The 24,940-nt window shown below is 60.7% G+C and overlaps 2 protein-coding genes across 2 annotated transcripts; both read right to left on the reverse strand.

Annotated features, from left to right (window-relative positions):
• Positions 1-79: 79 nt before the first annotated feature.
• Positions 80-19,018, reverse strand: SPAG5 (sperm associated antigen 5). The gene is made up of 24 exons (XM_077836583.1): positions 18,930-19,018; positions 18,154-18,300; positions 16,376-17,622; positions 15,224-15,416; positions 13,177-13,296; positions 12,304-12,396; positions 11,746-11,880; positions 10,952-11,071; positions 10,475-10,567; positions 9,926-10,060; positions 9,007-9,121; positions 8,436-8,529; positions 7,922-8,003; positions 6,588-6,721; positions 5,967-6,132; positions 5,717-5,810; positions 4,625-4,699; positions 3,999-4,122; positions 3,593-3,704; positions 2,830-2,910; positions 2,496-2,648; positions 1,921-1,974; positions 995-1,075; positions 80-326 (listed from the first exon to the last, which is right to left on the reverse strand). Exons 1-24 carry the CDS (start codon positions 18,963-18,965, stop codon positions 210-212), a joined length of 3,801 nt encoding a protein of 1,266 aa, XP_077692709.1. The 5' UTR covers positions 18,966-19,018; the 3' UTR covers positions 80-209.
• A 215-nt stretch (positions 19,019-19,233) lies between these two features.
• On the reverse strand, positions 19,234-24,532 carry RSKR (ribosomal protein S6 kinase related). The gene is made up of 12 exons (XM_077836605.1): positions 24,437-24,532; positions 24,000-24,251; positions 23,390-23,473; positions 23,231-23,299; positions 22,671-22,740; positions 22,089-22,196; positions 21,781-21,821; positions 21,218-21,245; positions 20,881-20,970; positions 20,702-20,790; positions 19,972-20,082; positions 19,234-19,843 (listed from the first exon to the last, which is right to left on the reverse strand). Exons 1-12 carry the CDS (start codon positions 24,482-24,484, stop codon positions 19,619-19,621), a joined length of 1,215 nt encoding a protein of 404 aa, XP_077692731.1. The 5' UTR covers positions 24,485-24,532; the 3' UTR covers positions 19,234-19,618.
• Positions 24,533-24,940: the final 408 nt, after the last annotated feature.

Below are 24,940 nucleotides of genomic sequence, written 5' to 3' on the forward strand. Positions count from 1 at the left end.
CCACCCCCAAGCTTGGCTCTTGGATCAGGCAAGAGGCAGAGCAATGCAGGGTGTCACAACTTTAATAAATATATATATATATACACACACACCAGTACTGCTACGGAGCCCAGCCCACCTGCGTTCCAGACACTCAACCGGGCTCAGTTAAAATACAGGGGAAGCTAAGCAAGGAGGCTTCCAAACACTGAGTGAATCACACCTCACGGCTACGGTGTGTCCCCAGAGCATCTGCCGCCATCCACCAGCTTCAGCCCAAGGTAGTGCAGCAGGTTCTGGAACTCCCAGGAGCCGGCAGTCACCGCAGCAGGGATGGAGGAGAGCACCTGGGAAAGGAGGAGGAAGAGTTCGAGGTGCTGCAGCCAAGCTGGAGGAGGGGGAGCAGGACTCCAGTAGCTAGGAATGGGACAAGCAGGCCATGCCCAGTGCGGGTCTCCATCTATAGCTCTCAATCCTAGCACCGAGGGCCAGGCAGCTGTGTGAATGGTTCTGGCCCTCCAGCCGGGGCAGTGCCTAGGCCTTGGCAGGACCCAGAAAGACAGGACAGGGAGCAGCTGTGGGTGCAGAAGTGGTCGTTTCAGTGACGGCACACAAGCCACTTACTGCCCTCAGCATGGGGCAGCAGGTGGGGAGCCCCTCAAAGACAGTAGCAGAATAGGATGGAGGGGCTCTCCCTGGGCTGCAATCCCACCACACTCCTGGGCCCCAGCCCTTCCACAGCAGTCACATCACTCATGTCCTTTGCCAGACCCCTGCAGCTAGACCAGGCCCTTCTGAAGGCAGCCTCACCTGCGATGCTTTCAGGTGGGGCTGGGCTGGGCCCATCCCTGAGACGCAACTGTTCTCCCAAGGGCTTTGTGCATGGCAGTGTGGAAACAGGCTGTGTGATGAGGGGAAGGGGGGCAGCCCTGGCTGTTTGTCAGTTAGCCATGCCAAGAGCCTTATCAATGATACCATGCAGGTGTAGTGAGAGCCCCGCCCCAAAGGGCCTCACCTCTTTGATCTTCTCTTCCATTTCCTCACGGCTCCTTAGCATCATCTGGGCATGATGGAGTTTCCCCTCCAGGATTCTTCTCTGCAAAGGAGAACACAGAGCTGTGCAGAGGGATGGGAGCAGAGCAAACCCCAGAGCCCGCATATTTTAATGGCTTACCACAGGGGCAGGCAAACTTTTTGGCCTGAGGATTGCATTGGCTTTTGGAAATTGTATGGAGGGGTGGTTAGGGGAGGGGGTCGTGGCCTGGCCCCACCTCCTATCCTCCCCAGAACCCCTGCCCCATCGAACCCCCCTGTTCCCTGACGGCCCCCCTGGGACCCCTACCCCATCCACACACACACACCCCCGCTCCCTGCCCCCTGACTGCCCCCAGACTCCTGCTGCCTCATCCAACCCCCCCGCCTCCTTCCTGACGGCCCCCCCGGGACTCCTTCCCCAATTCAACCCCCTGTTCCTGCCCCCATCCACATCCACCCTCTACCACCACCTCCCCGAACTCCCCTGCCCTCTATCCAACCCCCCTGCTCCATACCCCCTTCCCGAGCTGCCTGGTCGCGCTACAGCCGCCCTGCCCAGCAGGAGCTGGGCCAGGTCACCACGTAACACAGAGACCGGGTCAGGCCGGGCTCTGCAGCTGCCCTGCCCCAGGAGCTCGCCCGCAAGGTGAGGCTGCGCGGGGGGGGGGGGCCTGGGGCGAGCCTCCCGGGCTAGGAGCTCAGAGGCCGGGCAGGACAGTCCCGTGGCCCGCGGGCTGTAGTTTGCCCACCTCTGGCTTAGCAGCTGGGTGGGGAGAACGCCGAGCAGGAGCAGGCATGAGAGAGGCTCCATAGCAGTCAATCCTGAAGCCTCCGGTGAGGGGACAATGCAGCCAGACACCCCGCCCCCCCCAGCACACACGCGGCACCCTAGGCCCTGCTCCTTACTTGGTCCTGGTAGTCATGCTGTGTCTCCAGGAGTAGCTCCCTCAGCTTGTTCACCTGCAAGACAAGTATTGGCACAGGGGCACAATGCAGCTGGATGCCCACAGCCAGGGCTAGAGCCTGACTCAGGGATGGGGAGAGAACAGACCCCACCAGCCCCCAAAGAGCTGGCTCCCTCCTTGTGGCAGCCGCTCCCAGCCAGGGCACGTACTGCCTCCCCTTCCCTGCCATTAGCCAGCCCATGGCCAGCATGCAGACCATCTCGGGCCTAGCCATGCCCAGCACTCCCCCTCCTGCCGCCAGGCTGGAGCGCCCACTGTCTAACCCACTACTGAACCACCAGCAGGACTGCGGGGCCTCTCCCTGCTCCCTCTCCATAGCACTAATAGAAAGGAGCCACAACGTAGCAAGAAAGGGCCCATGGGTGGGGGAAAACACATGCCAACAGCCCCGGGGCACCTGTCTCTTGGCAGTCAGCCCCATGCTATACAACTGCCCTAGGCCAAGAGCGACCCCTCCACCAAGCCCCTCCCTTCCTGCGCCAGAATCTGCCCCTGCCCAAGCACTGCTGGCTTCACCTCCTGCCGTAGCCAGACTTTCTCCTGGACAGTGTCAGCATCCAGAGGTGTCGTGCTGGGGTCTCGTCCCCTCACCTCCTCCCACAGCACCTCAGCCTCCGTCTCCGCACGCCGGAGCAGGTGCGTCAGGTGAGAGACCTCTGCCTTCAAATTCTGAGGGGAGAGAAGCCAGTGAGATGCCGGGGAGTGGGGCAAAGGACTCCGTCCCAGCCTCTAGGGGCCCACAGGGCAGCTCCTGTCCTGTACGTGGCACCGTACTGAGCACAGTGGACAGCAGGGCCGAGCCCATTCCAGGATCTAACCCGACATGCCCCCAGCCTGCAGAGGCGGGTACCGTGACTTCCCGGCTCCGGTCAATGAGCTGCAGCATCTTCTCCTCCTGTTGCCGCACAATGTCCTGCAGCTCCTTCTCGGTCTGAAGAGAGAGAGGGCGGCAGCATTTAGGACAGAGCCTCCCGGAGTGGCACCACCCTTGCAGCAGAGTCATGGACGTGCTGCTCTCCCAGGAAAGGAGCAGGCAAAGAGGGAGCCCAGGCCCAGTACCGAGGGGAGGCAGCTGGTGGGCTTTTGTCTGTTGCAGTCACTGTGACAACAGCTGCTAGCAGACACTCAGCGGGACATGGACAGTGAGGACAGGGCGGGGGCAGGCAACAGGCTGGGCACAAGCCCCCAGTTCACCAGCAGCTTCAGTCAGGTGAGTCCCAACACCATTCCCCTGCCACCAGGCTGCACACAGAGCCGGGGTTATCCTGCCCCATCACCAGAGGTAGCGAGGGGTCAGTCACACCAGGGTCCCAGCCTGCCCCAATGCAGACATTACATTTGGACCTGCACAGCCAGATGGGGGCAGTTCTCTTAGGCTGGAGCAGTCCTGACCCAGGAACACTCAGGACCCGGCCAGTAATGTGCCCTCAGCCTGGGACACTGGGGAGCCACACAAGTGCCGCATTAGATCAGGCTAGCAAGCAGCTGCAGGATATGGAAAAAACCAGTTACCCAGATTCTCCCGTGTCCTAGAATCTGAGCCTGCCTGGTCCACGTCCCAGATCAGCTCTGCCCTGGAGTTCACACCTAACCCAGTTCTGGCGCCTGCTCACCTGAAACCTGACTCCCAGGGTCTTGTTTAGCTTGGCAAGATTTGCATCCCGGGCATCAATCTCTGCCTGGAGCCTGGATTCCAGGCTCTCCAGCTGGTGCTGATGGTCAGAGCTATGAGAAGAAGAGCCAAACTGAGTCTTCAGAGGGCACAAAGCAGATGGAACGTGGGCTGCATAGCCGTGCTCTCAGGGTGACCCTGCCTCCCCCTGACCCTGAGGCTGGAGGTTGACAGGGTTAGCTCCTGGGGGTCGCAGTCCTAGACATGCTGCTCAGCTGCACAGGGATTGGCAGTGGCCAGTGGCGGTGGGGGAGCGACAGGTCAGCAAGCAGCAGTGGCATTGCCCAGAGCCCGCTGGGCATTCCCATCACCTCTCCTTTGACTCAAGGGCCAGATGCTGAACTCACAGTTTAGCCTGCAGCTCCTGAACCTCGTGCTGTGCCGCCTTCTGGCTCTGGAAGCTCACAGTGATGAGATGAGAGACAGCAGCTCTCAGCTCCAAGACAGTCTCCCGCAGGCTCTCCTCGATCTCTGGGGGCAGAGCAGACACCAGCCATTTGCATGGCAGGGGAGCAATGGCTCACAGTGCACGGTGCTAGCCCGCAATGCCAGGGTTAATGGAGAACCCCTCACAAGCCAAAAGGAAACAAACCTGTGTGTTATACTGTGCTCAGGTTCCAATTACCCAGCAAGGTCCAGGGCAGCGCCAGGCCAGGAACAGACACCAGATGCTATGCCTGGAACAGCAGGCAGCTTTAGCCCACCTGCATAGCCACTGCCCCCGGCCCGGCCCCCTGGTGCTCAGCAGTTACAAGAGGGAACCTGTTGCTGAGATGAAACCTCAAATCAAACCTCAGATCAAACCTGGATGAAGGGACAAGCCTGGTTCCCTGGGAAAGCCTAGTGCACTCAGGTGTTTGCACCTGCCCTGCTCCAGGGCACCTCCTGGGACTAGGCCAGTGCCCTTTGCACTGGGGCCCAGCAAGGCCACGTTAATTGGCAAGGGAGGAGAGGGCAGACACCAGGCCATTACCTGCTGGCATCTGAGGAGTAGCAGGTTCAACCTTGGTGAACGTGGTCGAGCCTTCAGCAGCTTCTTCATCAATGCCTGTAACAAAGTAGGTCAGAGGGGCTTGATGCTGGGTTATCAACACAGGTTACCCCTTTCTATGACCCTGACCCACTGCTAGGCCATGGTGCCTGCATAGATCCGGGAACTTCCCTTCTCCTTTGGGGAGTCCCTGGGGCTTGGGCCCTGAGAGAGGGGACTGGTGCTGAGGCCCCGTTCACATCACCCCCTCGCCACGTCCCATGGGATGGCCTTGTCCCAGGGCTCCTCACAAGACAACTATGGTTCTGTGCTTTCTGGCCCTGCGGTGGGTGATCCTGGCAGCCCCGGGGAGGAACAGCACCAGCCTCGAAGAGCTGAACCATCCCCTGTCTCCAGGCTGCATGGGAAGGAGGCCTAACCGGAGACAGGAAGCCCTGGGCATCGAGGGTCCTGTTTGCCACGGAAGCGCCGACACTCCTCACTGAAGCAATCTGGCTCCGGGGTCAGAGACAGCCCACGAGGCAGCCGAGGGCTGTAGTGTTCTGGGCAGAGCTGGTTTTCTGTGGCAGGTTCATCAGAATTCATCCACCACCCCGGTGGAGGCCTAATGCAGCCCGACCAGTCACAGGAAGGGAGAGCAGAGGCGCAGGATTCGACAATAAAGCGGGGGGCACTGGAAGCTTGACGGCTCCTTCCCAGACACGGGAGCAGCCTCAACCACTGGCTGGGAAGCTGTAACCACTTCTGCCTTGCTTCAGTGTCAGCAAGGTACTTCTGGCTCCTGAGCACGCGGCAGAGCAAAGCATTATGGGCAGGTCCCCCACTCACTACAATGGTTGCATCTCCAATACCAAGGGGAGGGTCACTGCATGACAGGCCTGCACAGTGCAGAGGGAGGCCCCCCATGCTGCAGGGGTGATGGGAGGCTCAGCCCCGGGTTTGGCTGGTGTACAGAGCACTTCACGCCCCTCCTTGTCTGTGAAGCACTAACCAGCCCCCTCCACACAGGCAGCGTTTCTGGAGCAGCAGACAAGAACCAGAGCCAATAAACAATTTCTGGCAGCCACATCCTACCTTTTCCTGCCATAGCTTTTAAGACGCTGCCCACGAAGGAGCAGGGAACGCTGCGAGGGGTACACACTCTGCTCCTCGATGCAAGATCAGCAGCCTTCAATGACAAAAGAAGGTCAGAGTGGCTGTCCCACAGATGCCAAGGCAGCATTACAGACATTGCTCTGTTTCCCCAGGGCAGACAGGCTGCAGAAACCCATGCTACAGAGGGTTCTGCGATCAACAGCCAGAGGGCAGTTCCCTGGACTCCTACCTCTCCTGGCAGGGCAGCTTGGAGAGCATCAGTGAGGTCCAGCAGCCTCTCCTTGGTCTGAGCGAGCTCCAGGGAGGACTTCAGGAGTTTGTCCCTGATGAGCTGCAGGCCCAGGGCCTCTGCCTTGCTGCAGTCGAGCTCCTCGCAGAGGGTGTCCCGCTCCTTCCTGGGGAGAACAGGGGGAAGTCAGAACTTGCTCAGTGCCCACCGAGGCCCCATCTTCTCAGGGTGGGGAGGGGAAAGGGGAGGCATGTCATGGCAGCCTAATGGCCTGGCTGTGATTGACTTCCTCGGTTCGGTGGCCAGAGCACAGGGGGACACTTGGAGGTGCCTTTTGAATAACCAGAGGATGAGACCAGCTGTGCCCAGCCAGAGTGCCTGTGGGTTTGCCACAGGGACTGGGACAATCAGGGATGTACTAGGGTGCACAGAGGGGCTCGTTCACTGGCACCCTTTGCCTCCCAGCCATGGGTGAGGTTGGGAGGGGACCCTGCCCGTCAGGAGCTGAACAGAGACATGCCAAGCTCCTTCCCCCAGACGCAGGCTTTCCAGACACAGCAACGAGTTGGGGCGGGAGGCACACGAAGGGCTCAGAGAGGCAGAGTGGAGCTGCTGGCTCACTGGAGGTGCTGGTAGGCGTCCTTCAGGTCCTCGTACTGCATGCTGCGCTCCCGCAGGACTGCAAGGGTGGCTCTCAGCTCATTTTCTGTCTCTGTCAGCTGCTCCCGGGACACACGGTTCTCCTGGTCAATGAACTGGGGCGGAGGGAAGATTTACTAGGGAGGAGTGGGAGTTGGTACAGCGGGAGGTGCTCAGCACATGCAGGCCAGGAACGGCTAAGGAGGGCCATGTTCACACCAGGAGCTGGGGAGCAGTTAGCTCAAATCCCACTCTACTTTCCTGCAAGCGCCCAAGCGGAGACTCCTCCCCGACCCCATTCTCATTTGAGGGGCTGGTGAGGCCTGCCCCCGGGTATCAGGGGGTCTTTCATCTAACAGCCCTCAGAGCCCAGCAACAGCTCTGTAGTCTTCCTCCCTTCTCACCAGAGTGCTTGGCAGATCAGAGTTCCACCCCCACACCTCACCTGCCAGCAGACTGCTGGGAAGTACGGGATGGTCCGACTCGCCCTGCACTGGGGTGTGCAAAGGCCAAAGCTGCAGCAGCCAGGCCGATTCCCCAGGGGGATTGGGTCAGGCATTCAAGTGCATGGAAAGGCCCAGCCAAGTCTCACACCCAGTGTAACTGCACAGAGATGGTTGGGAAGGCTGACCACAGGGATCAAAGGACCGAGCACAGGGTCAGCAACAGGCAATTGCTCCCCACAGCATTTATACACTTGTTCAGCCCTTGCAGCTTGTGAAATACCAGACCTTCCAATGCCCATCTTGCTTTCGACGCTCAGCCAGTTCTTCCATGACTTCAGCCATGGCTTTCTCAAGAACTGCTGGAGCGGGAAGTCTGCCCTTTGTACTTGGAAATCACCTTGGGATTCCAGCCTCCACAGCATCACTAACTGACGCACCTGGAGTATCAGATACCAGAAGGTTAAGGAGTGAAAGAAAGGGCAGGATGAGTAGCGAGGAAGGCTAGGATCCAAGGCAGAGAGAGAGAGTTCCTTCGAGAGATTTAGCTGCCGGGGGTTTTATGGCACGGGTCTGGCACCGCATATAGCAAATCCTGGGCCAGTAGGATTTGCACCCACAGTTAGGATGCCCAGCTTTTTCTGTGTCCCTCTAGGAGGGGTTTTGGAAAGGACATTTGAGCGGTCAGTGGGGCCTGGCAGCTCCAGGCCTACATGCAGGGAGGAGGCGACGTTAACTGGTCCTGGTCTACGGTTTAATATCGTGGTGTGTGAAGGCTGCCATAGGGGTCAATGGGATGGAGCACATGCCATTAGCACAGCAAGTGTCCTGTGCCCCTAACAGAAGGGTTAGCCCATCCCCCACAGCATCTACCTCGTGGCACTCGGTCATCTCACGCAGCTCCTGACGCACCCGGTCGTGCTGCTGCTGGAGAAGCTCCTGCTCCCTGGTCAGCCTGAGATAGGAAGGAGGGAAGCAATTAGTGTGCAGTTCGGCTGCCAGCTGCCGGCTCTGGGCCCAGGAGGGGCAGCTGACAGGATCTGCCCAGGAGATCCACTCCTCTTACAGTTTGTATGGCAACTTCCACCTTCTCTGTGTGTATATATATCTCTTCTTACTATATGCTCCATTCTATGCATCCGATGAAGTGGGCTGTAGCCCACGAAAGCTTATGCTCTAATAAATTTGTTAGTCTCTAAGGTGCCACAAGTCCTGTTCTTTTTTCAGAACAGAAGTGAATTTCGGGGAAGGGGAAGCAGCAGAATGAGGATTGTCCAAGAGCCCCCCTTAGGGCATCACCTTTTGTTCCTCATTATTCAGTCACTGGATTGCACAGCACTTTGCTTCTATGCCCCCCAGCCTCAGCACCCGGAGGCTGGAGACTCACCGCGCCATCTCCTCCGACAGGTCTGCATGCTTCTCTCGCAGCTCATCCCGCTCGCACTGCAGGCTGGCCAGGTCCCTCAACAGCGTGCTGAGATCTAGGGCACAGTGCACAGCACGGAGGTTAGCTGCACAGTTGGCACCAGTGAACGTGCAAAGCTGAGAAGGCAGAGGAGCCCTTGCCTGCCCACCCCCCAGAGCAGGTCTTAAGCAGCAGCCCAGATACTGGAGTATGGTGGGGGTGCACACGTTAGTCTGACCCAGCTGTTGGAGCTGTCAGCAAGGTGGCCTCCAAGAAATCTACAGGGCACTGACATGCAAATGGAACAGGCAGCTACTGCTACAGGAGCAGCCGTCTAGCCAATGTTGGAGGCTCGGGATGCTCAGCTCCGTCCTCAGCATAGCAAGACATGGTCTGGGCTTTGTGCCCTAGCACGTGACCAGCATGCAGCAAGGTGCAGCTGTACGAGTGTCTCCCAGTCTCTTACCGCAGGAAGGGCCAGCTGCTGCCACCTCTTGGGCCTTTGCACATCCACACAAGACACCGAGAGACCCAGCCTCACATGCAGGCATACCTGCTCCCAGCCGGGAGTTTGTCACAGTCAGCTGATCCACCTGGGCTACAGAATCTTGCAGCTCTGCAGTCACTTCCTCCAGCCTCCCGAAAGCCGCCTCCAGCTCCCTGGAAGCCTGCAACAGAGCACAGCACCTGGCTCGCTGCTCAATCCTGCCCCTTGGGGGCTTCTCTGGCCCAGCCCAACAGGCACCGAGAGCTGGACGCTGCTGGCATCCACATCCCAAATGGGATAAGTGCTCAGGGGTTTCTAATGCCCTCCCAAAGATACAGGAGGGGGCAGGGCAGCAGTTCTGTACCAGACTGCGATGCTGGAAAAGGGGCCACGTTCTTACCCCTGGATAGCAAATGCCCACCGTGCCCCACTCATCTGCCTCTTGGCATCCTCGGGTCTGCACCAGACATCTGACAGACAGGCCTCCTTGCAGCTACACTCCAGCCATTGGCTGCTAAACATGGCATTGCTCACATGGCCATCTTGCACCAGGGTCATCCTGGAGGAAGGAGGTGCTCAGCCCTCGGCATTTGCTAAGCACCAGCTAGCACCACCTCCGCCAGGTGTGCCAGGGAGCCCTGACAGCCCCACTGCTGAGGGATGGTGCAACCCCAGCACACATTAGCAGCAGGACCCACCCGTGGGAGATTCAGCTGTTGATGTGGCGTGGCTGCCGCTGAGCTGCAAGGCTCACCCCCGAGACACCAGCAGCATCCCCAGCCCTGCAGGGCTTGCAGCGAGAGTGGGGCTGAAGTCAGCCCTGGCATGCAGAACCCCGACCACCAGGCCCAGGCTAACCAGTCCTGCCAGCTGCTCTTGCTCCTACCCCACTGTTGGGGCAGGGCAAGCTCTGGGCCCAGCACCACAACAGCCCTGCCCTGCCCTGCCCTCTGAACAGCATCCCACAGGGATCTGAGCCCGTTACCGCTTCTTTAGCCTTGAGTGCCTCTGCCGCTCGGCTCCGCATCTCATCCCGCTCCGCCAGGCAGCTCTTCAGTTTGGCTGCCACTTTGTCCAGTGAACTCCGGTTCCGGGAGAGCAGGGCCCTCATCTGGTCTTGCTACAAGAAGAGGAGGAGAGCACCCCTGAGGACAGCCTAGAGTCCCTGCGGAATCCCAGAGGTTCCAGGCCCAACACAGGCCTGCCCCATGCTCCTTCAGAGGCGCCGTTCAAGCGGCCCGTGCATTGGGCACCAAGGCTGCCAGGCTGGACCCCCTCCCTGGGGGACCCACCCCACCCAGAGCCTTGGCAACACATGGTGTGACCAGCTCCACAGGGACAAGTCTCACGAATTAGAGCCATCTGACATCCCAGCCGCTGAGTGCTCCAACGAACCCGGGGCACCATGAGCCGGGCCTGGCCCTCTCCAGGGTCTCTCTGAGCACGGCTGTTGGAAGAGCCGAAGGCACTTTCCGAGGGCTGACATACGCCTGCTAGCGCTCAGAGGCTCAGCCACAGAGCCAGACAATCTCACCTGTTGGTTTAGGGTTCCTCGGTCTTTCTGCAGATTCCGCAGGGAAGTATTTCCAGCGTCCAGGAACAACTGAAACTTCACGGTCCAGGATCTCTGCAAGACAAGAGGGGCCTTAGCATTGCCAATGCGGATGCTGGGACATGGGCAGTGGCCAAGAGTCCAAGACCTTCTGGAGAACTGATGGTGTAGTCAGTCGCCCCCAATGGAAGCGCAGAGGAACTGGTCTTAGGCAGCCTCATGCCTTGAGACCAGGCCAAAGTAGTGGCAGGGGAAACTCCCAGCATCACTAATGGCAGAGACAGGAGAACACTGCCCCAAGCTGCAGCATATCAAATTGAATCACAAGTTCAGCAGACCCCAGGCTGAGCCTGTGCAGTGGGCAGCACACAAGGTTTCCAGCAAGCTGGCTGGGCCCACAGGCTAAGAAGATCAAGAGCAGGGCCAGACACCCACGCAGAGCTCACTACCCTTCCTTACCTGGTGCTCACGAGCCTCCTCAATAAGGGTGCAGAGCTCACACTGGGACTCCAATCCCTGCTCTAGGGTTCTGATCCGAGCGCTGGCATGGACACGGAAGGCCTCCAGAACCAGATCACTCTGGGGAGGGGGAGACACGTGCATGTGGGGATTTTAACAGTGATCCATCAGCCTAGTGCCACCATTGCCAGGTGCCCCAGGAGCCCTGACAGCCCCACTGCTGAGGGGTGGCAAGCTCCAGCACACATTAGCAGCAGGACCCACCCGTGGGAGATTAAGATGTTGATGTCACAGAGGAAGCACCAGCGCTACACTCAGGCTGCAGGGCAGGGCTCTCCCTCATGCCCCTCTGCTGAAGCACTGGGGAGGCCTCAGCCAAGTCCTTAACCCTGCCCCCTTGTATACGCTGGCCCGGGGCACAGCTCCCTGCCAACAGGTCACCCAGCACCCTCTTCAAGTGCCAGTGGGACTGGCTGAGAGGGGGCTGTCCAGCACTCCCGCAGAGAGAGGCAACCCCACTCGTCCACTGACGTGGCTGCTGCTGAGCTACGAGACACCTGCCCCCCGGAGACACCAGTAGCATTCCCAGCACTGCGGAGCTAGCAGCGAGAGTGGGGCTGAAGTCAGCCCTGGCATGCAGAGCCCCGACCACCAGGCCCAGGCTAACCAGTCCTGCCAGCTGCTCTTGCTCCTACCCCACTGTTGGGGCAGGGCATGCTCTGGGCCCAGCACCACCACAGCCCTGCCCTGCCCTGCCCTCTGAACAGCATCCCACAGGGGTCTGAGCCCGTTACCGCTTCTTTAGCCTTGAGTGCCTCTGCCGCTCGGCTCCGCATCTCATCCCGCTCCGCCAGGCAGCTCTTCAGTTTGGCTGCCACTTTGTCCAGTGAACTCCGGTTCCGGGAGAGCAGGGCCCTCATCTGGTCTTGCTACAAGAAGAGGAGGAGAGCACCCCTGAGGACAGCCTGGAGTCCCTGCGGAATCCCAGAGGTTCCAGGCCCAACACAGGCCTGCCCCATGCTCCTTCAGAGGCGCCGTTCAAGCGGCCCGTGCATTGGGCACCAAGGCTGCCAGACTGGACCCCCTCCCTGGGGGACCCACCCCACCCAGAGCCTTGGCAACACATGGTGTGACCAGCTCCACAGGGACAAGTCTCACGAATTAGAGCCATCTGACATCCCAGCCGCTGAGTGCTCCAACGAACCCGGGGCACCATGAGCCAGACCCGGCCCTCTCCAGGGTCTCTCTGAGCACGGCTGTTGGAAGAGCCGAAGGCACTTTCCGAGGGCTGACATACGCTGCTAGCGCTCAGAGGCTCAGCCACAGAGCATCGCAGAGCCAGACAATCTCACCTGTTGGTTTAGGGTTCCTCGGTCTTCCTGCAGATTCCGCAGGGAAGTATTTGCGGTGTCCAGGAACAATTGAGACTCCACAGTCCAGGATCTCTGCAAGACAAGAGGAGCATTCACACCGCAGATGTGGCTTTGGGAACCCTATCGAAAGGCCACTGCTGGGACTTGGGCACCAGCCAAGGGTCCAGGACCCACTGGAGATCTGGTGGTGTAACCAAATTGCCACCATTGGTAGCAGAGGAACCTGTACAAGTGACGACCCTTGTTAGGCAGCTTCCTGCCTTCAGAGACAGGCCAAAGTATCTGAATGTGCAGATGAGCAAGTAGACAAGCCATCTGTCCCTAGAGTGGCCATTCTCAGAGGACCCACTGTACATGGAATCGATCGCTAAAGCAGGGGCCCTGCTTGTTACAACACCTGGGATGGGGAGCAGAACGTCCCACCTGTGGACTAGCCCTGCCTCCCTGTAGTGGATGACTCGTTGAGGACCACAGGGAGGAGTCAGGAGCCCATTTTGCTTAGCCCCACCAAGAGACAGCCCTGCACGTTTAACCAGCTCCAGCTGTTCTCACTGGAAGCCGCACTTGGACAGCCAGCCCTGGAAGCACCCACCCCCTTGAGGACACTACCCTCCTTTCAGAGTAGCAGCTGTGTTAGTCTGTAACCACAAAAAGAAAAGGAGGACTTGTGGCACCTCAGAGACTAACAAATTTATTTGAGCATAAGCTTTCGTGAGCTACAGCTCACTTCATCAGATGCTTCATCTGTAGCTTACGAAAGCTTATGCTCAAATAAATTTGTTAGTCTCTAAGGTGCCACAAGTACTCCTTTTCTTTCTACCCTCCTTGTACACAAACCCCTCCAGGACCTACCACTGCCTCCCTGGCCTGTTCCAGCTCCTCTTTCAGAGCCTGCTCGTCCTCCTGGGTCCGCTGCAGGGCCTTGAGTCTCTCTCTGGTTGCCACGTAGAAGTCATGATAAAGCTGCTCCTCCTGGAAGATATTCCATCCCCAAGCCATCGCTCACAGGGCTAGGAGAATTGTTTCTCACAGGGGTAAGGTGGGCAGGGCTTGAGCCAACTCTGCCCGTGCTCTGGGGGCTCAGCAGAGCCAGACAGGCTGAACACCTCGTCTTCTTCCCCCAGGATCACGTGCGCCAGGCTCAGCCTGAGAAGGGGCGCCTTGGGCAGCATCTCTGCCCAGCAATTGCTATGACATTTGCATCACCATTAGTTCTGACAGCTGCAAGCTTCCCCCAGGTGCTGCCTTTTCCCAACCCCCCCTGCCACCCACCAAAGGATGCAGCCCACACACTCCCACCCACTGGCTGCAGACATGCTCGTTTGCAGCTTCCTTCCTGGACGAGCTGGTGGTCAGTGGTGCAGTCAGGCGAGTGTAATCAGGAGGCCAGGAACAGCAAGGACTGCTGCAGTTCTCCAACTTGGCAAGAGCTGGACCAGCCATGCGCATGATTTGGTTAGCCAGTGCTGTAGCAGCAGGCGACCATGGGACCAGGTTTCATCAGCTCTGAACTCAACAATCGCCATTCAGCCCACATCACTTCCGCTCCATTTACCCTCAGTGGGACCTTGTGTACTTTGAGTGGCCTGGTGATCTGAAACATTGGAGTCCATGCACTAGCTGCAGTGGGGGAGTCACACCAGCACTGGCTAGGGAGCGCTCAAGACCTTGATTGCTCAGCACTGCCCAGCTGCATACCTAGCAGCGGTTCTGGACACACCCCACAGCACTGCAGAACCACTAGCTAGCTAATGGATTTGTGCGGCCCCTACCTCTGCAGCACCTGAGCACCTCAAAACCTTTAGTGTCTCTCTCCTGCGAGGCAGGCAGCGCTATTGTCCCCATGGCACAGCTAGAAATCAGAGGCACGGAGAGGGTAAGTGACTTGCGCAAGGTCACACAGGAAGTCTGGCAGAGAGGGAATAGAGCCTGGGGCTCCCAAGTTCTAGGCTAGCACTGCATATGGAGGGCTGCTAAGCACCCCTTTGCCTGACTGCAGTCACGGGCTCCACTACTGTCACGGAGTCCCCGGGCGATGCTCTGGAACTGCTCCCCACGAAGCTAGTCGGGACTCTGGGGCAGTCGCCTTTCTGTGAGCAGCCTGTCTTCAGGACACACAGCTCACACAACTTCCACCTTCCTGGGTCTGACCTCAGAGCACTCAGCATCCTCTGCCCCTCCGTGCGCTTCCCACAGCGAGTCCACCCAGGCGGGGTCCTGAGGAAGCCAGAGGGTCCTGCAACCCAACTTTGCAGTCAGACGTGACTCTCAGCCAGCCAGTAAAACAGAAGGTTTATTAGATGGCAAGAACTGGTCTAAACCAGAGCTTGTAGGTGCAGAGAACAGGACCCCTCATCTGGGTCCATTTTGGGGGGCAGTGAGCCAGACAACCACATCTGCACTTCACTCCATGTCCCCAGCCAGCCCCAAACTGACTCCCCCTCCAGCCCCTCCTCCTCTGGGCTTTGTCCCTTTCCCAGGCCAGGAGGTCACCGGATTCCTTTGTTCTCCAACCCTTTAGCTCTCACCTTGCGGGGGGGGGGGGGGAGAGAAGAGATGCCATCAGTTGCCAGGAGACAGAGTGTTGCCTTTTATGTACACTGGTCCTTTGCTCTGCAAAAATTACACCCCCTTATCCCACCACCTAGAGACTTAAGAAATGCACAGGGGAAACTGAAGCACCCCTACAGTATTCTGAGGAAACATTAAGAACAGTCCCGCTTTGTCACAACTACCTAGTGCAATTAACTGGTAGGCAACAGGGGAAGTTTCTGATCTACTCAGTCAGAGAGGAGGCAGGCACAGCTCATGGCCACACCTGCCATCATCCTCTGCTTCGGAGCATCCCACTGCAAACCAAGACGCACATGATTTCATCTCTACAGTGGGCCCCTCTTACTGCTTTGGGGTGGGTGACGTCAGTCTGCGTGAGCACGTCTCTCTGGTCTGCCGGCCCCAGACGAGGAACTGGCCACTGGCTCTGCTGCCAATCCCGCAGCTGGCACGAGAGGGCTTCAATGATGATAAGCGTGCTCTCCAGCCGCCCCTCCAGCTCCGCCCGGGACAGGGCACTCAGGTGCTCTTGGGAACAGCTGGTCAGAGGAGAAGATATTTGTGAGGGGCTTCAGGAGCACAGACCCCCTGTGAAATACAGAAATGGCTCCCGGCTCAGGGACATCGACTAACCCCAGGGACCTGGGGATGTAAGGATAAGGCCTTTTCCTATAGCCATATTAGAAGAGAAGCAGCCATTAGCTAAGAAGCAGGAAGTTGGATCCTCACATTCCATCTAAATTACATTAAAACAATGTAATATCGGGCTGTTAAGAAGGTCCCTGTCCTAATAGCACCCACCATCACCAGATAAAGAAACAGATCTTACGATGGTTAAAGAAAACTTAGTTTGATAGCATTCTGTCTGGCAAGAAATCACTTGACAGTTATGGCTGTGAAATCCTCATTTCTTTATTGTTTTATCTTTATAGTCCCCTTTTCTCTATTGTTTGGCTGTATGGTCTGTGTGTTAATTAATTTTGTTAGGTGTAAATTAAGGTGATGGGGTATGACTAGGTTAGAAAATTTTGTTACAATATGTTAGGATTGGTTAATGAAATGACTGGTTATGGCACAGCTAAGCAGGACTCAAGTTTCACTGTATAAACTGGGGTCCAAGGAGGAGAGCAGCAGAGAAGGAAGAAGAGGAAAGACCTGGAAGAATTCACCCCCAAGACACAGCCCAAAGCTGCTAAGAACCCTCAGCAAAACCATGACGTGCAGCAGCCAGAATCCAGACGAGACCGACCTTGCCTGGCCAACAGGAAAGTCCGCCTGCCTGGCCAGGACTGGGGAGCAGAGCACTTTATGCTTAGCATGGGTATTCTGCCTGGTAATCGTTGAGAGGATAAGGGTATTACTGTGTAAGGCTCTTTCATTAGTAAAAGGTCCTGTAAACCCGCAAAGAGTACGCCCCGAGCCCTAGGAATTGCGTAAAGGTGGGTGCCCCTAGAGTGTGAGAGTAACAGAATTGTGTGTGGATAACAAGGAAACTTACTGCCAGAGAAGAGAATCTGTTTCTGCAGCACTGTCCTTTGCACAGGCAGGCCATTCCGCAGAGGTGTTCATGCTCTTCTCCAGCAGCGCTCGGGGAGTCATCCAGGTCCCCGCAGAGCAGGTGGAGATTGGGGTGACACTTGTGCCTGCATCTTGCTGCAGAGCTGGCAGCGGCAGGCTTTGCCTCAAGGACTCCATCACAGCAGAGGTGCCCACGTTCTTCTCCAGCCATGCCAGTGGGGTCATCCAGGAGATGGTACCAGCCACGTTGCACCCAATCTCATGAGAGGGCACTGTTGTGAGAGCTGCTGCTCCTCCCTGCAGGGAAGGCTTCTGAGCAGAACTTGAAGCCACATCCTTCCAGACAGAAGCCTGAGGGGAGCCCTCTTCAGTCACCAGCAAGCTGGGCTGGTCACTACCAAAAGGGAGGGGGCAACTTCCCGATTCTGCTCCCTGTGGGATAGGCAGGGTACTGCTACATCCTTCCGTTTCCTTCAGGGCGGCCAGGATGCTGGGAGGCTGCAGAGAATCAGCCTCAGGAATCACGGCCCAGATGCCATTCTCCTCGGATAGAGGAGGGCTGCCAAGCGCCTGTGTCGCTGACAGCCGCTCAGGATCACACCCCTCTGCAGACCCTGCTAGGAGCAGGCACGGCCTCTCAGGAGAGCACACAGAAGGGACTAATGAGATCATCATTACAGCAGCATGGCTCTGCTTCTCCTGCACGCCCAGCTCAGCAGCAGTGTCTTGGATGGCCCTGGCGTCCGAAGGGTCACTGTCCAGGCAGGGCTCGTTCTCTGCCATTGTCACGTGGGCCTGATCCTCATCCAACCTCACTGTTACTTTAGAAGCCTGAGACGTCTCAGGTGTACATGGCCAGTCTGCCTCATCCTTCTCCACCTCTCTCTCCAACTGGGAAGTGTTTGCAGCATCTGCACTCCTCCCCAAAAAGTTGTCCTGCAGGGTCCCAACCTCCCCCAGCACAAGCTCCCCCCCAGGTTCAGCCCCAGGAAGAGAGCCGGCAGATATGGCACTTTCCCCCTGACCCATTTCCTGGGGGCTACCAGCTGCCTCAAAAGCCTTTGGTGTGGAGCTATTTGGAGCCAGACCCAGCTGTTGCTCTTTTGTATTGGACCAAGCTTTGTTTTCCTCCACAGTTTTGGGGCTGAATGTTGTGTTTGGCAGGGAGTCTGCCCAGATTTTTATAGCTGGTGACATCTGTGAGCCAGGCAATGGGCTTCTGCCATCCTGCATCGAGGGGGAAAATAATGAGGTCAAGAACCGCAGAATCCCTGCCCCCTGCTGTTCCGCACCCCCCCAGACACATGGATGCCTATCCTGCATGTTGGGCTTTGACTGGCTTGACCCCAGAAGGCCCCTTTCCCAGCTTCCTTCCTGTCTCCAGAGACAGCATATAGGGAACATCCTTATGTTCAGCGCAGAACGGGGGGCGGCAGGAGAGCCCCACTAAGCTCTCTAGGCTATGTGGAGGAACCCCCTTGCCTTCTTCCATGGCAAGACACCAGCCCCTCCCAACTGCTGTTTCTCCCTCTCCCACCCAGCTCTGTGGGACCCATGGAGTCAGAGCCATGGTGCAGATGGGTTCCAAGAACTAGGCTAGCCAGCCTGACTCAGGAGAAGGCTCCCTTCACCCCGGGCCTACAGCTGCGTGGGGTCTATGGGGTCAGTGCCCCGGGAGACTCCGGACTCTCGGCCCCACTGGGGCTGTATTTGGCCATTGGGGTCAGCGCTCTCCAGCCCCACAGCAGCAGCCCCCACCTGCAGCCGAAGCCTGCAGAACAGCGGCGTAAGAGACGAGGGTTTCGCAGACTCCATCGCGCTTTGAGAAAACTTCTGCTTCTGGGGAGTAGCCAGCTGCTGGAACGAGAGGTCCTGGAGCGGGGCCCGGCCGGCTGACTTCCGAGGCTGGACACAAGAAACCGCGCGTGTGACCCCTACAGGCTGCACCCCCCCGCCAGGCTCTGCTTGGCCAGGGGCATCTCGGGGGGGGGGGGGGGGGGAGAGACAGACGGACGGACGGACAACGACACCCAGGGCGCGGGGGCGGGAAGGAGCCCCAGGGTGGGAGTGGCTGGTGCCAGGGCCCAGGGGAGGGGGAGCCAGGGCCCAGGGGGGAAGGAGACCCAGGGCGGGGCCCGGGGGGGGAGGCCGGTGCCCGAGGGTGGAGCCAGGGCCTGGAACGGGACGGGACGGGGGGGAGCCAGGGCTGGGGGGGGGGCGGGGAGGAAGGGGAGCCAGGGCAGGGCCCGGGGGGGGGAGGCCGGTGCCCGGGGGGGGGGGGAGCCAGGGCTGGTGGGGGGGAAGGACACCCAGGCCAGGGCCCGGAACGGGACGAGGGGGGGGAAGCCAGGGCGGGGCCCTGGGGGGAAGGAGACCCGGGGGGGGGAAGGAGACCCGGGGCGGGGACCGGGGGGGGGAGCCAGGGCCCGGAACGGGACGCACGCGGGCGGGGCGGGGCGGGGGAGGACCCCGGGCGTTGCTGCCCAGCGATCCCGACACGGGACCCAGGCTCGGGGCCGGGGCCCCCCCCTCACCTCGCGCGCGGCCGCGCGGGGCCCGGCGGTCTCCATGGTGACCCGGGAGACCCGACCTGCTCCGCGGCCTCTAGCCGCCAGCCGCTGCACCCGCCATTCGAACAGCGCGCGCGAACGCCATTGGCTGCAGCGCCAGCAACGTCATCACGCCAGGGGGCGGGGCGACGAAGTGTCGCCCGCCAGCCCTGCGCCCCAGCGCGCAGGGACTAGGGCTCCCCCTAGCGGTTTGGTCTGGTTCCCCCACAGACGCCACGCAGACAGCCACGGGAAATGCCCTTTATTGCTCAGCCACGTGCAGCCCGGCGCTCCCGTCCAGCTGGGGGGCCCGCCGCCAGGCCCCGGGGCATGCACGAGCCCGGCCCGGGGGGGCGGCCCGCTGGCACAGCCTGAGTCTAACCTGAGGAAGGGGGGGGCCACAGCCTGGCCTGGGAACGGGGCGCCCATGAGGGGAGCCACGTCCTGGCCCAGGCAGGAGCCACTGCTGGGGAGGGGGCTGGGTGCCCTTTGCTGCTCCCCCTGAGACGGCTGCGGCTGGGCTGGGGCGCTGCACAAGGGGGGTTCCTGAGCACACAGAACGGTGCCCCTGGCTGGCCCACGTGGGGCCTGGTCACAGCCGGCAAACAGGAAGGAGATGGAGCCTCCAACGGGCCGGAGCTCCAGCAGGGCCAGAGGAGAGGGTCCGCTCTGCCTCAGCCAGGCCAGGGGCGGCTCAGGGAGGCCAGGAGGTCACAGTCAAAGTCTGCAAAGGCGACGGAGGGTTCCAGGGCCGCCTGCTCCGCTTGCCGTGCGGCCAGGACGATGTCCACCGGGTGCTTCTGCAGGAGCTGGGCGTCCCAGGTCGCTCCCCGGAAGAAGAGGTGGCTCTTGAAGTGGTGGAGGTCGTGCAGGCGCCGCAGGGGGTTTCGGCACAGGAGCTGGGGAGGGAGAGCCTGACCGTGAGACCGGGCTGCATGTCCGGGGATGGACTCGGCCAGCCTGCCCTGCTGGAGGGGGGATGGGCCAGCGAAGGGGCCGCAGGAGACCGGGTGCAGGAAGGAGTTACCTCGCTGAGCAGGAGGGACAGCCCCCGGCTCAGGGAGCTCGGGCTCTCATAGCTGCAGCGGTTCATGCTCGCCAGCATGGCCAGGTGGTCTCGCTCGGGAGGAACCGGGAACTGGGGGAGACAGGAGCGGGCTGTTAGTCCCCCGGAAGAACGCATTCCCAAAGAGCAGCGGGCGCAGAAGCGGGTGCTGCCTCCCTGCCTCTGCACAGGCCCAGCAGCTGCAGCAGGAGCCCAGCCCCAAGGTCCAGGCTGGGGCAGCTTAGGGCAGGAGCCAGGCTGCCGCATGAGCACCACATGTTGGATGCAGGTACCCATCAGCCACCCCCTACACCATCTTCCAGCCCTCAGCAGGCCCAAGCCCCTCTGGGCTCAAGTCCTTCCCTGATCTATTGCACAAGAGCCACAATCCAGACCATGGGATAGGGGCTCCAATGCACGTGCAGGGGATGGGAAGCAGGGAACCCGCCAGCAGTGCTGGCGGAAGTGACGCAGAGTGGAAGCAGCCTTTGGACAAGGAGAAGGGGGGCCCAGTGACCCATCCAGCTGGGATCTGGGAGAGATGAGGAACACAGGTTTCTCCTCTGCCCCCGGACCTTCCCACTGGCCAATGTGGCTCAAGGGGATAGCAGGGCTGTGTGCCCAGACCAATAGGGATGCTGCCCCAGCCCCTCGCCTCCCAGTGATACAGAATCTGACCGCTTCGCATCTCTCCCCGGCCCCGTCACCTCACCTTCCCAGTAGCCAGGGTAAAGAGCAGGATGCCCAGAGACCACCAGTCAGCAGAATGGCTGTAGGGGCCTCCGCTCAGCACTTCTGGGGCTGCCAATCCCAAGAGAAAGCAGAGTCAGGCTTTGTGCAGTGCCCCGCCCCCCAGCCCCATCGCCCAGCAGCAGCCCGTGCCAGCCTTACCCATGTACTGCAGGGTCCCACAGATGGTGTAAGCCCGCTCCCCTCGGTGCAGGTGGCGCGAAAGGCCGAAGTCTGTCAGCTTTAGGTGCCCTGTGCACAGACACACTGTATCTCTGCCCTGCAAGAGCCCTGCCCCCATGGAGCCATCCCGCTGCCCCCAGACTGCCAGCCCAGTGTCCCCCCCACCCAAGCCCTGTACACAGACACGGCCAACCTGGCATTCCCCCCACCCCAGATGCTGCCAGTCCAGCATCCCTCCTACCCAGGGAACAGAGGCCCAAGTCCAGCACGTTCCCAGCCCCTAGTGCGGGGGGTGGAGGGGAAGCAGTGCACCTACCATGTTCGTCCAGGAGTATGTTCTCCATCTGAAAAGGAGAGAGAGGCCAGAGATCACATTACATCCTCGGCCAGGGTGTACTCAGCCCAGCGAGGCTGCCCGGCCAGGACACACCAGCTGGCCTTGCAGGCCTGGAAAGGGCCATATTCCATCAGGCTGCTTGCGAGGGCCCCTGCGGCTCATGCTCCACGTCTGCCTGTGTGAGGACACCAGCCCCGCCTCTAAGAGCCGCCCAGGGTCCGCAATGGGCTGGATCAGGCCTTGGGCAGCGCTCCCCCAAACTAGTGGGGGAAAGGGCAGCTGCCCACTCCCGCCACTGAGCGGAGCAGCTGAATCCAGCTCCCACCCCACCAGATGTGAGTTTGGGGTCGGGGGGGGTGAGGTCCCCCCACCGCAGAGGAACTTGCCACCCCCAGCTCCCCTGCTCCTGCCAGCCAGCACTGACTCAAACCCAGCTGCAGAGCAGCCGCCCAGAGCCTTGCAGTGGAGCCCATCGCCCCAAGCACGTGTCTGACCGGTGAGGGGCAGGACAGGTCAGACCCCCTCTCCCAGGGCACTCATACCTTCACGTCTCGGTGCACAATGCCCAGGTCGTGGAGATAACCTGGAAGAGGAGAAAGGAGGAGAGTCACCAGAGTCCCAGCAGGCATGGAGAGGAGGACCCAGTCCAGGGGAAGCTGTCTGACCAGCAGTTCCTAGCAGGCAGGGAAGAGCTCACATCTGGCCCCTCTGCCCCACACAGAGCCTCCTCCCCAGGGCCCAGAGATCCCAGGGTGCTGGCAGCATCAGCCACACAGCACCAGGGGAACCTACAGGGACTCCCTGCCCCAGCACAGGTTCCCATGCAAGTGTTTCTCAGCAGGTCACTCACCCAGCACCAGCACCAGCTCCGCTGCAAACAGGCGAATGGTGGCTTCCGCAAAGCGCCCCGCAGAGGCCCAGAGCGTGTACAGGTCTCCGGTGCTGCAGTATGTACACACTGCAGAGGGAGACAGACACTATAGCTTGGGGGGGCCAGCACACACAGCCCAGCTGGGGAGAGCCAGGGCTCCAGGCAAATGCCATCCCCTCTCCCTCCCCACAGATCTACAGACCCTGCCTGCAAGGGGCCTCACCTGCTGGGGAGGCAGGGCACAGAGCGGGCATGGCCTGGGCTGATATTTACAGTGGGGTTGCTTCTCTTTGCTGCCAATCCCTTCATTGCCCGAGGGCCGAGAGCACCGTACCAGCCCAGGCCTGCCAGAGGGAACTGCCTTTATCCTGCTCTCATGACCCAGCCACGGTGGACATGGGGGAGGGGAGCGAGCCGCAAAGCAGCTCCTAATCCACAAGGGATTGCGGGTGGCAGAGCCAGGCTGCACTCCAGCTGCCAGAGAAGAGGTTTAATATCAGTCAGATGCACGGGAGGAGCCCCTACTCTAGGGAGACCCCAGGGGGGCAGATGGTGACTCACTAATGAAGAGATGCCGCTGTCCCTGCCAGCTGTCCCCTAAGCAGTGAACAAATGGGTGGCTGACCTGCCTCTGGGGACAAAGAAAAACAGGACTCATGAGTATCTGAGCTGGGGATGGGGACACCCAATGGGAGAAGTCGGGGAGGAGGAGAAGGGGATGAGGCGGGGAGGAGCAGGAAGACTCAGGACATCCCTCTTGCCAACGCGCCCTAACCCACCCCCTCTGGGATACATCCCTGACCCCCCCAGGCATCTCTGGAGAGGGCTCAGAAGAGCCAGCCAGGTAGCTTGGGTAAGAGGCACATCTGCAAACCAGATGCTGAAGCTGTGGTGCCAAGGAAGGTACGGTGCTCCTGGGGCCCTGAGCTGACGGGGCCAGGTACGGCCTGCCTGGGACTCTGAGCCAGGAAGGCTCGGTGACAGAATGAGCTCAGGGCAGCTGGCCAGGTCCCTGTGGCAGGGCAGCTTCAGCAGTCTCTTCTCTTCCCCAAACCATCCCTCCCAAGGGATCCCCCTACCCCTCCTACGTGACCCATGCCCCCAAGGAGAGCGGCAGCTACCTGGATGCTGACCTCCTCTTTGCACTGCTTCAGGGTGTCACGCCGCAGCACCTCCACTTTGGGGACCACCTACAAGAGAAGGAGCCATGGCCCCAGTGAGTCGACACAGGAGAACGGAGCAGCACCCTGGGGAAGGGGGGCAGTGTGACGGGCACCCACCTTCACAGCAAAGACCTTCTCCCGCCCGCAGTCCAGCACTTTCAGGACCGTCCCGAAGGAGCCCTTGGCAACAAAGCCCAGAATCTAAAAGGAAGGAACCAGTGAGTGTGGGGTGTGACTGCTCCTACCAGCAGGGCCAGGTCCCACGAGAGCAGCATGGGACTCAGCTAGGACAAGCTCCAGGGACTACGCAGGGCAGTGTCTCCTGGCCAGGCTGGACAGAGCCCTGAAATAGGTGTGCGGGGGAACCACCCAGCCTCCCATCCCCTTGCTGGGATCTAGACGGGCTCCCAAAGGATGGGGGGGTGGGAGAACCCCAGGGGCCTTTTCTCTTTCCAGCATACTCAGAGAGGAAAGGCGTGTAGTCGCCCAGGGGCCGGAGGGAGAGCAGGAGGCCGGGGAACAGATGCTACCTGAGTCCCAGTTGGAGACCGGAGCTTGCCGCGACACTCCCACGCGTGGGATCAGCACTGGCAGACGTGTGCCAGCACTCCTGGGCTCCTCGGCTCCGGCTTGGGCCCCCAAAGGACCACAAGAGGCCAATGGGCCCTAGCCACGTCTTGTTCCCAGCCCCAGCCACCCCCCAAGGGCTCAGAGCTGGGCATCGCACCTTGAGCTGCTGCTGTCCCAGGGGGGGCCGGAAGGGGAACTCCGGGAGGAAGAGCGAGACGAACTGCGGGACTGGCCAGCCCGTCACCACCTTCTCCCCCAGCCGGGGCAGCTTCTCGCCCGGGCCGCGCTGCCGCTGGACGCACCTCCTCGCGGCCACCTTGCGCTCCAGCCCCGACAGCGTCACCCCGATGCCAGCCAAGACGCTCTTCCAGCCCCGGACCCAGCAGACCTGGGCTGCGAGGCCGCCACCCTGCAGAGCCAGCAGAAGGATGAGCCCCGGCCCCGCTGCAGCCAGCTCTGGGGCAGGGCACAGAAACCAGAGCTGTGCGGGAGGGGCGCGCGGACTCCTTGGCACGGAGGCCCCCGCAGGCACCCCAAGGCCGGGCGGGGGGAGCCCCGCTGCCGCCCCCAGCCAGCTCCGCCCCCGTGACACACCTTGAGGGGCCCCGGCGGGGGCTCGGGCTCGCTGCTGGCAGCTCCCATCGCGTCTCCTTCCTGCGCCGGCCCCGGCCCCGGCCCCGGCCCCGGCCCCCGCCCGGCGCGTCCTGGCAGCAGAGGCCGCTGCGCCCGGCCCGGCTAATCCCCTCCGGGCCGGTTACGTAACCAGGCGGGATCTCGACCCGCTTCATTGCCACGCCAGCCCCGCCCCGCACACGGACAACGCAGAGCCCGCTACCCCTCCCTGCCCCCCGCCCCGCACAACCCGCTACCCCTCCCTGCCCCCCGCCCCGCCCCGCACAACCCGCTACCCCTCCACTGCCCCCCGCCCCGCACAACCCGCTACCCCTCCCTGCCCCCCGCCCCGCCCCGCACAACCCGCTACCCCTCCACTGCCCCCCGCCCCGCCCCGCACAACCCGCTACCCCTCCCTGCCCCCCGCCCCGCACAACCCGCTACCCCTCCACTGCCCCCCGCCCCGCCCCGCACAACCCGCTACCC

Source organism: Eretmochelys imbricata, chromosome 17 (genome assembly GCF_965152235.1).
Source record: "Eretmochelys imbricata isolate rEreImb1 chromosome 17, rEreImb1.hap1, whole genome shotgun sequence".
NCBI lineage: Eukaryota > Metazoa > Chordata > Testudines > Cheloniidae > Eretmochelys > Eretmochelys imbricata.

Bases quoted from the DNA above. Each gene is read 5' to 3' on its own strand.
- SPAG5 (XM_077836583.1), bottom strand. From the start codon at position 18,965: ATGGAGACCGCCGGGCCCCGCGCGGCCGCGCGCGAG. The intron at 3,705-3,998 runs GTGAGTTCAGCA...TTCTTCTCATAG, and splicing joins CAGGAGCTGCAGGCTAAACT to CTCTGACCATCAGCACCAGC. The intron at 327-994 runs GTGAGGCCCTTT...CTCCTTTCCCAG, and splicing joins TGGAAGAGAAGATCAAAGAG to GTGCTCTCCTCCATCCCTGC.
- RSKR (XM_077836605.1), bottom strand. From the start codon at position 24,484: ATGGGAGCTGCCAGCAGCGAGCCCGAGCCCCCGCCGGGGCCCCTCAAG. The intron at 24,252-24,436 runs GTGTGTCACGGG...CTGGCTCTGCAG, and splicing joins CCCCGCCGGGGCCCCTCAAG to GGTGGCGGCCTCGCAGCCCA. The intron at 23,474-23,999 runs GTGCGATGCCCA...CCTTCCTTTTAG, and splicing joins TGGGACAGCAGCAGCTCAAG to ATTCTGGGCTTTGTTGCCAA.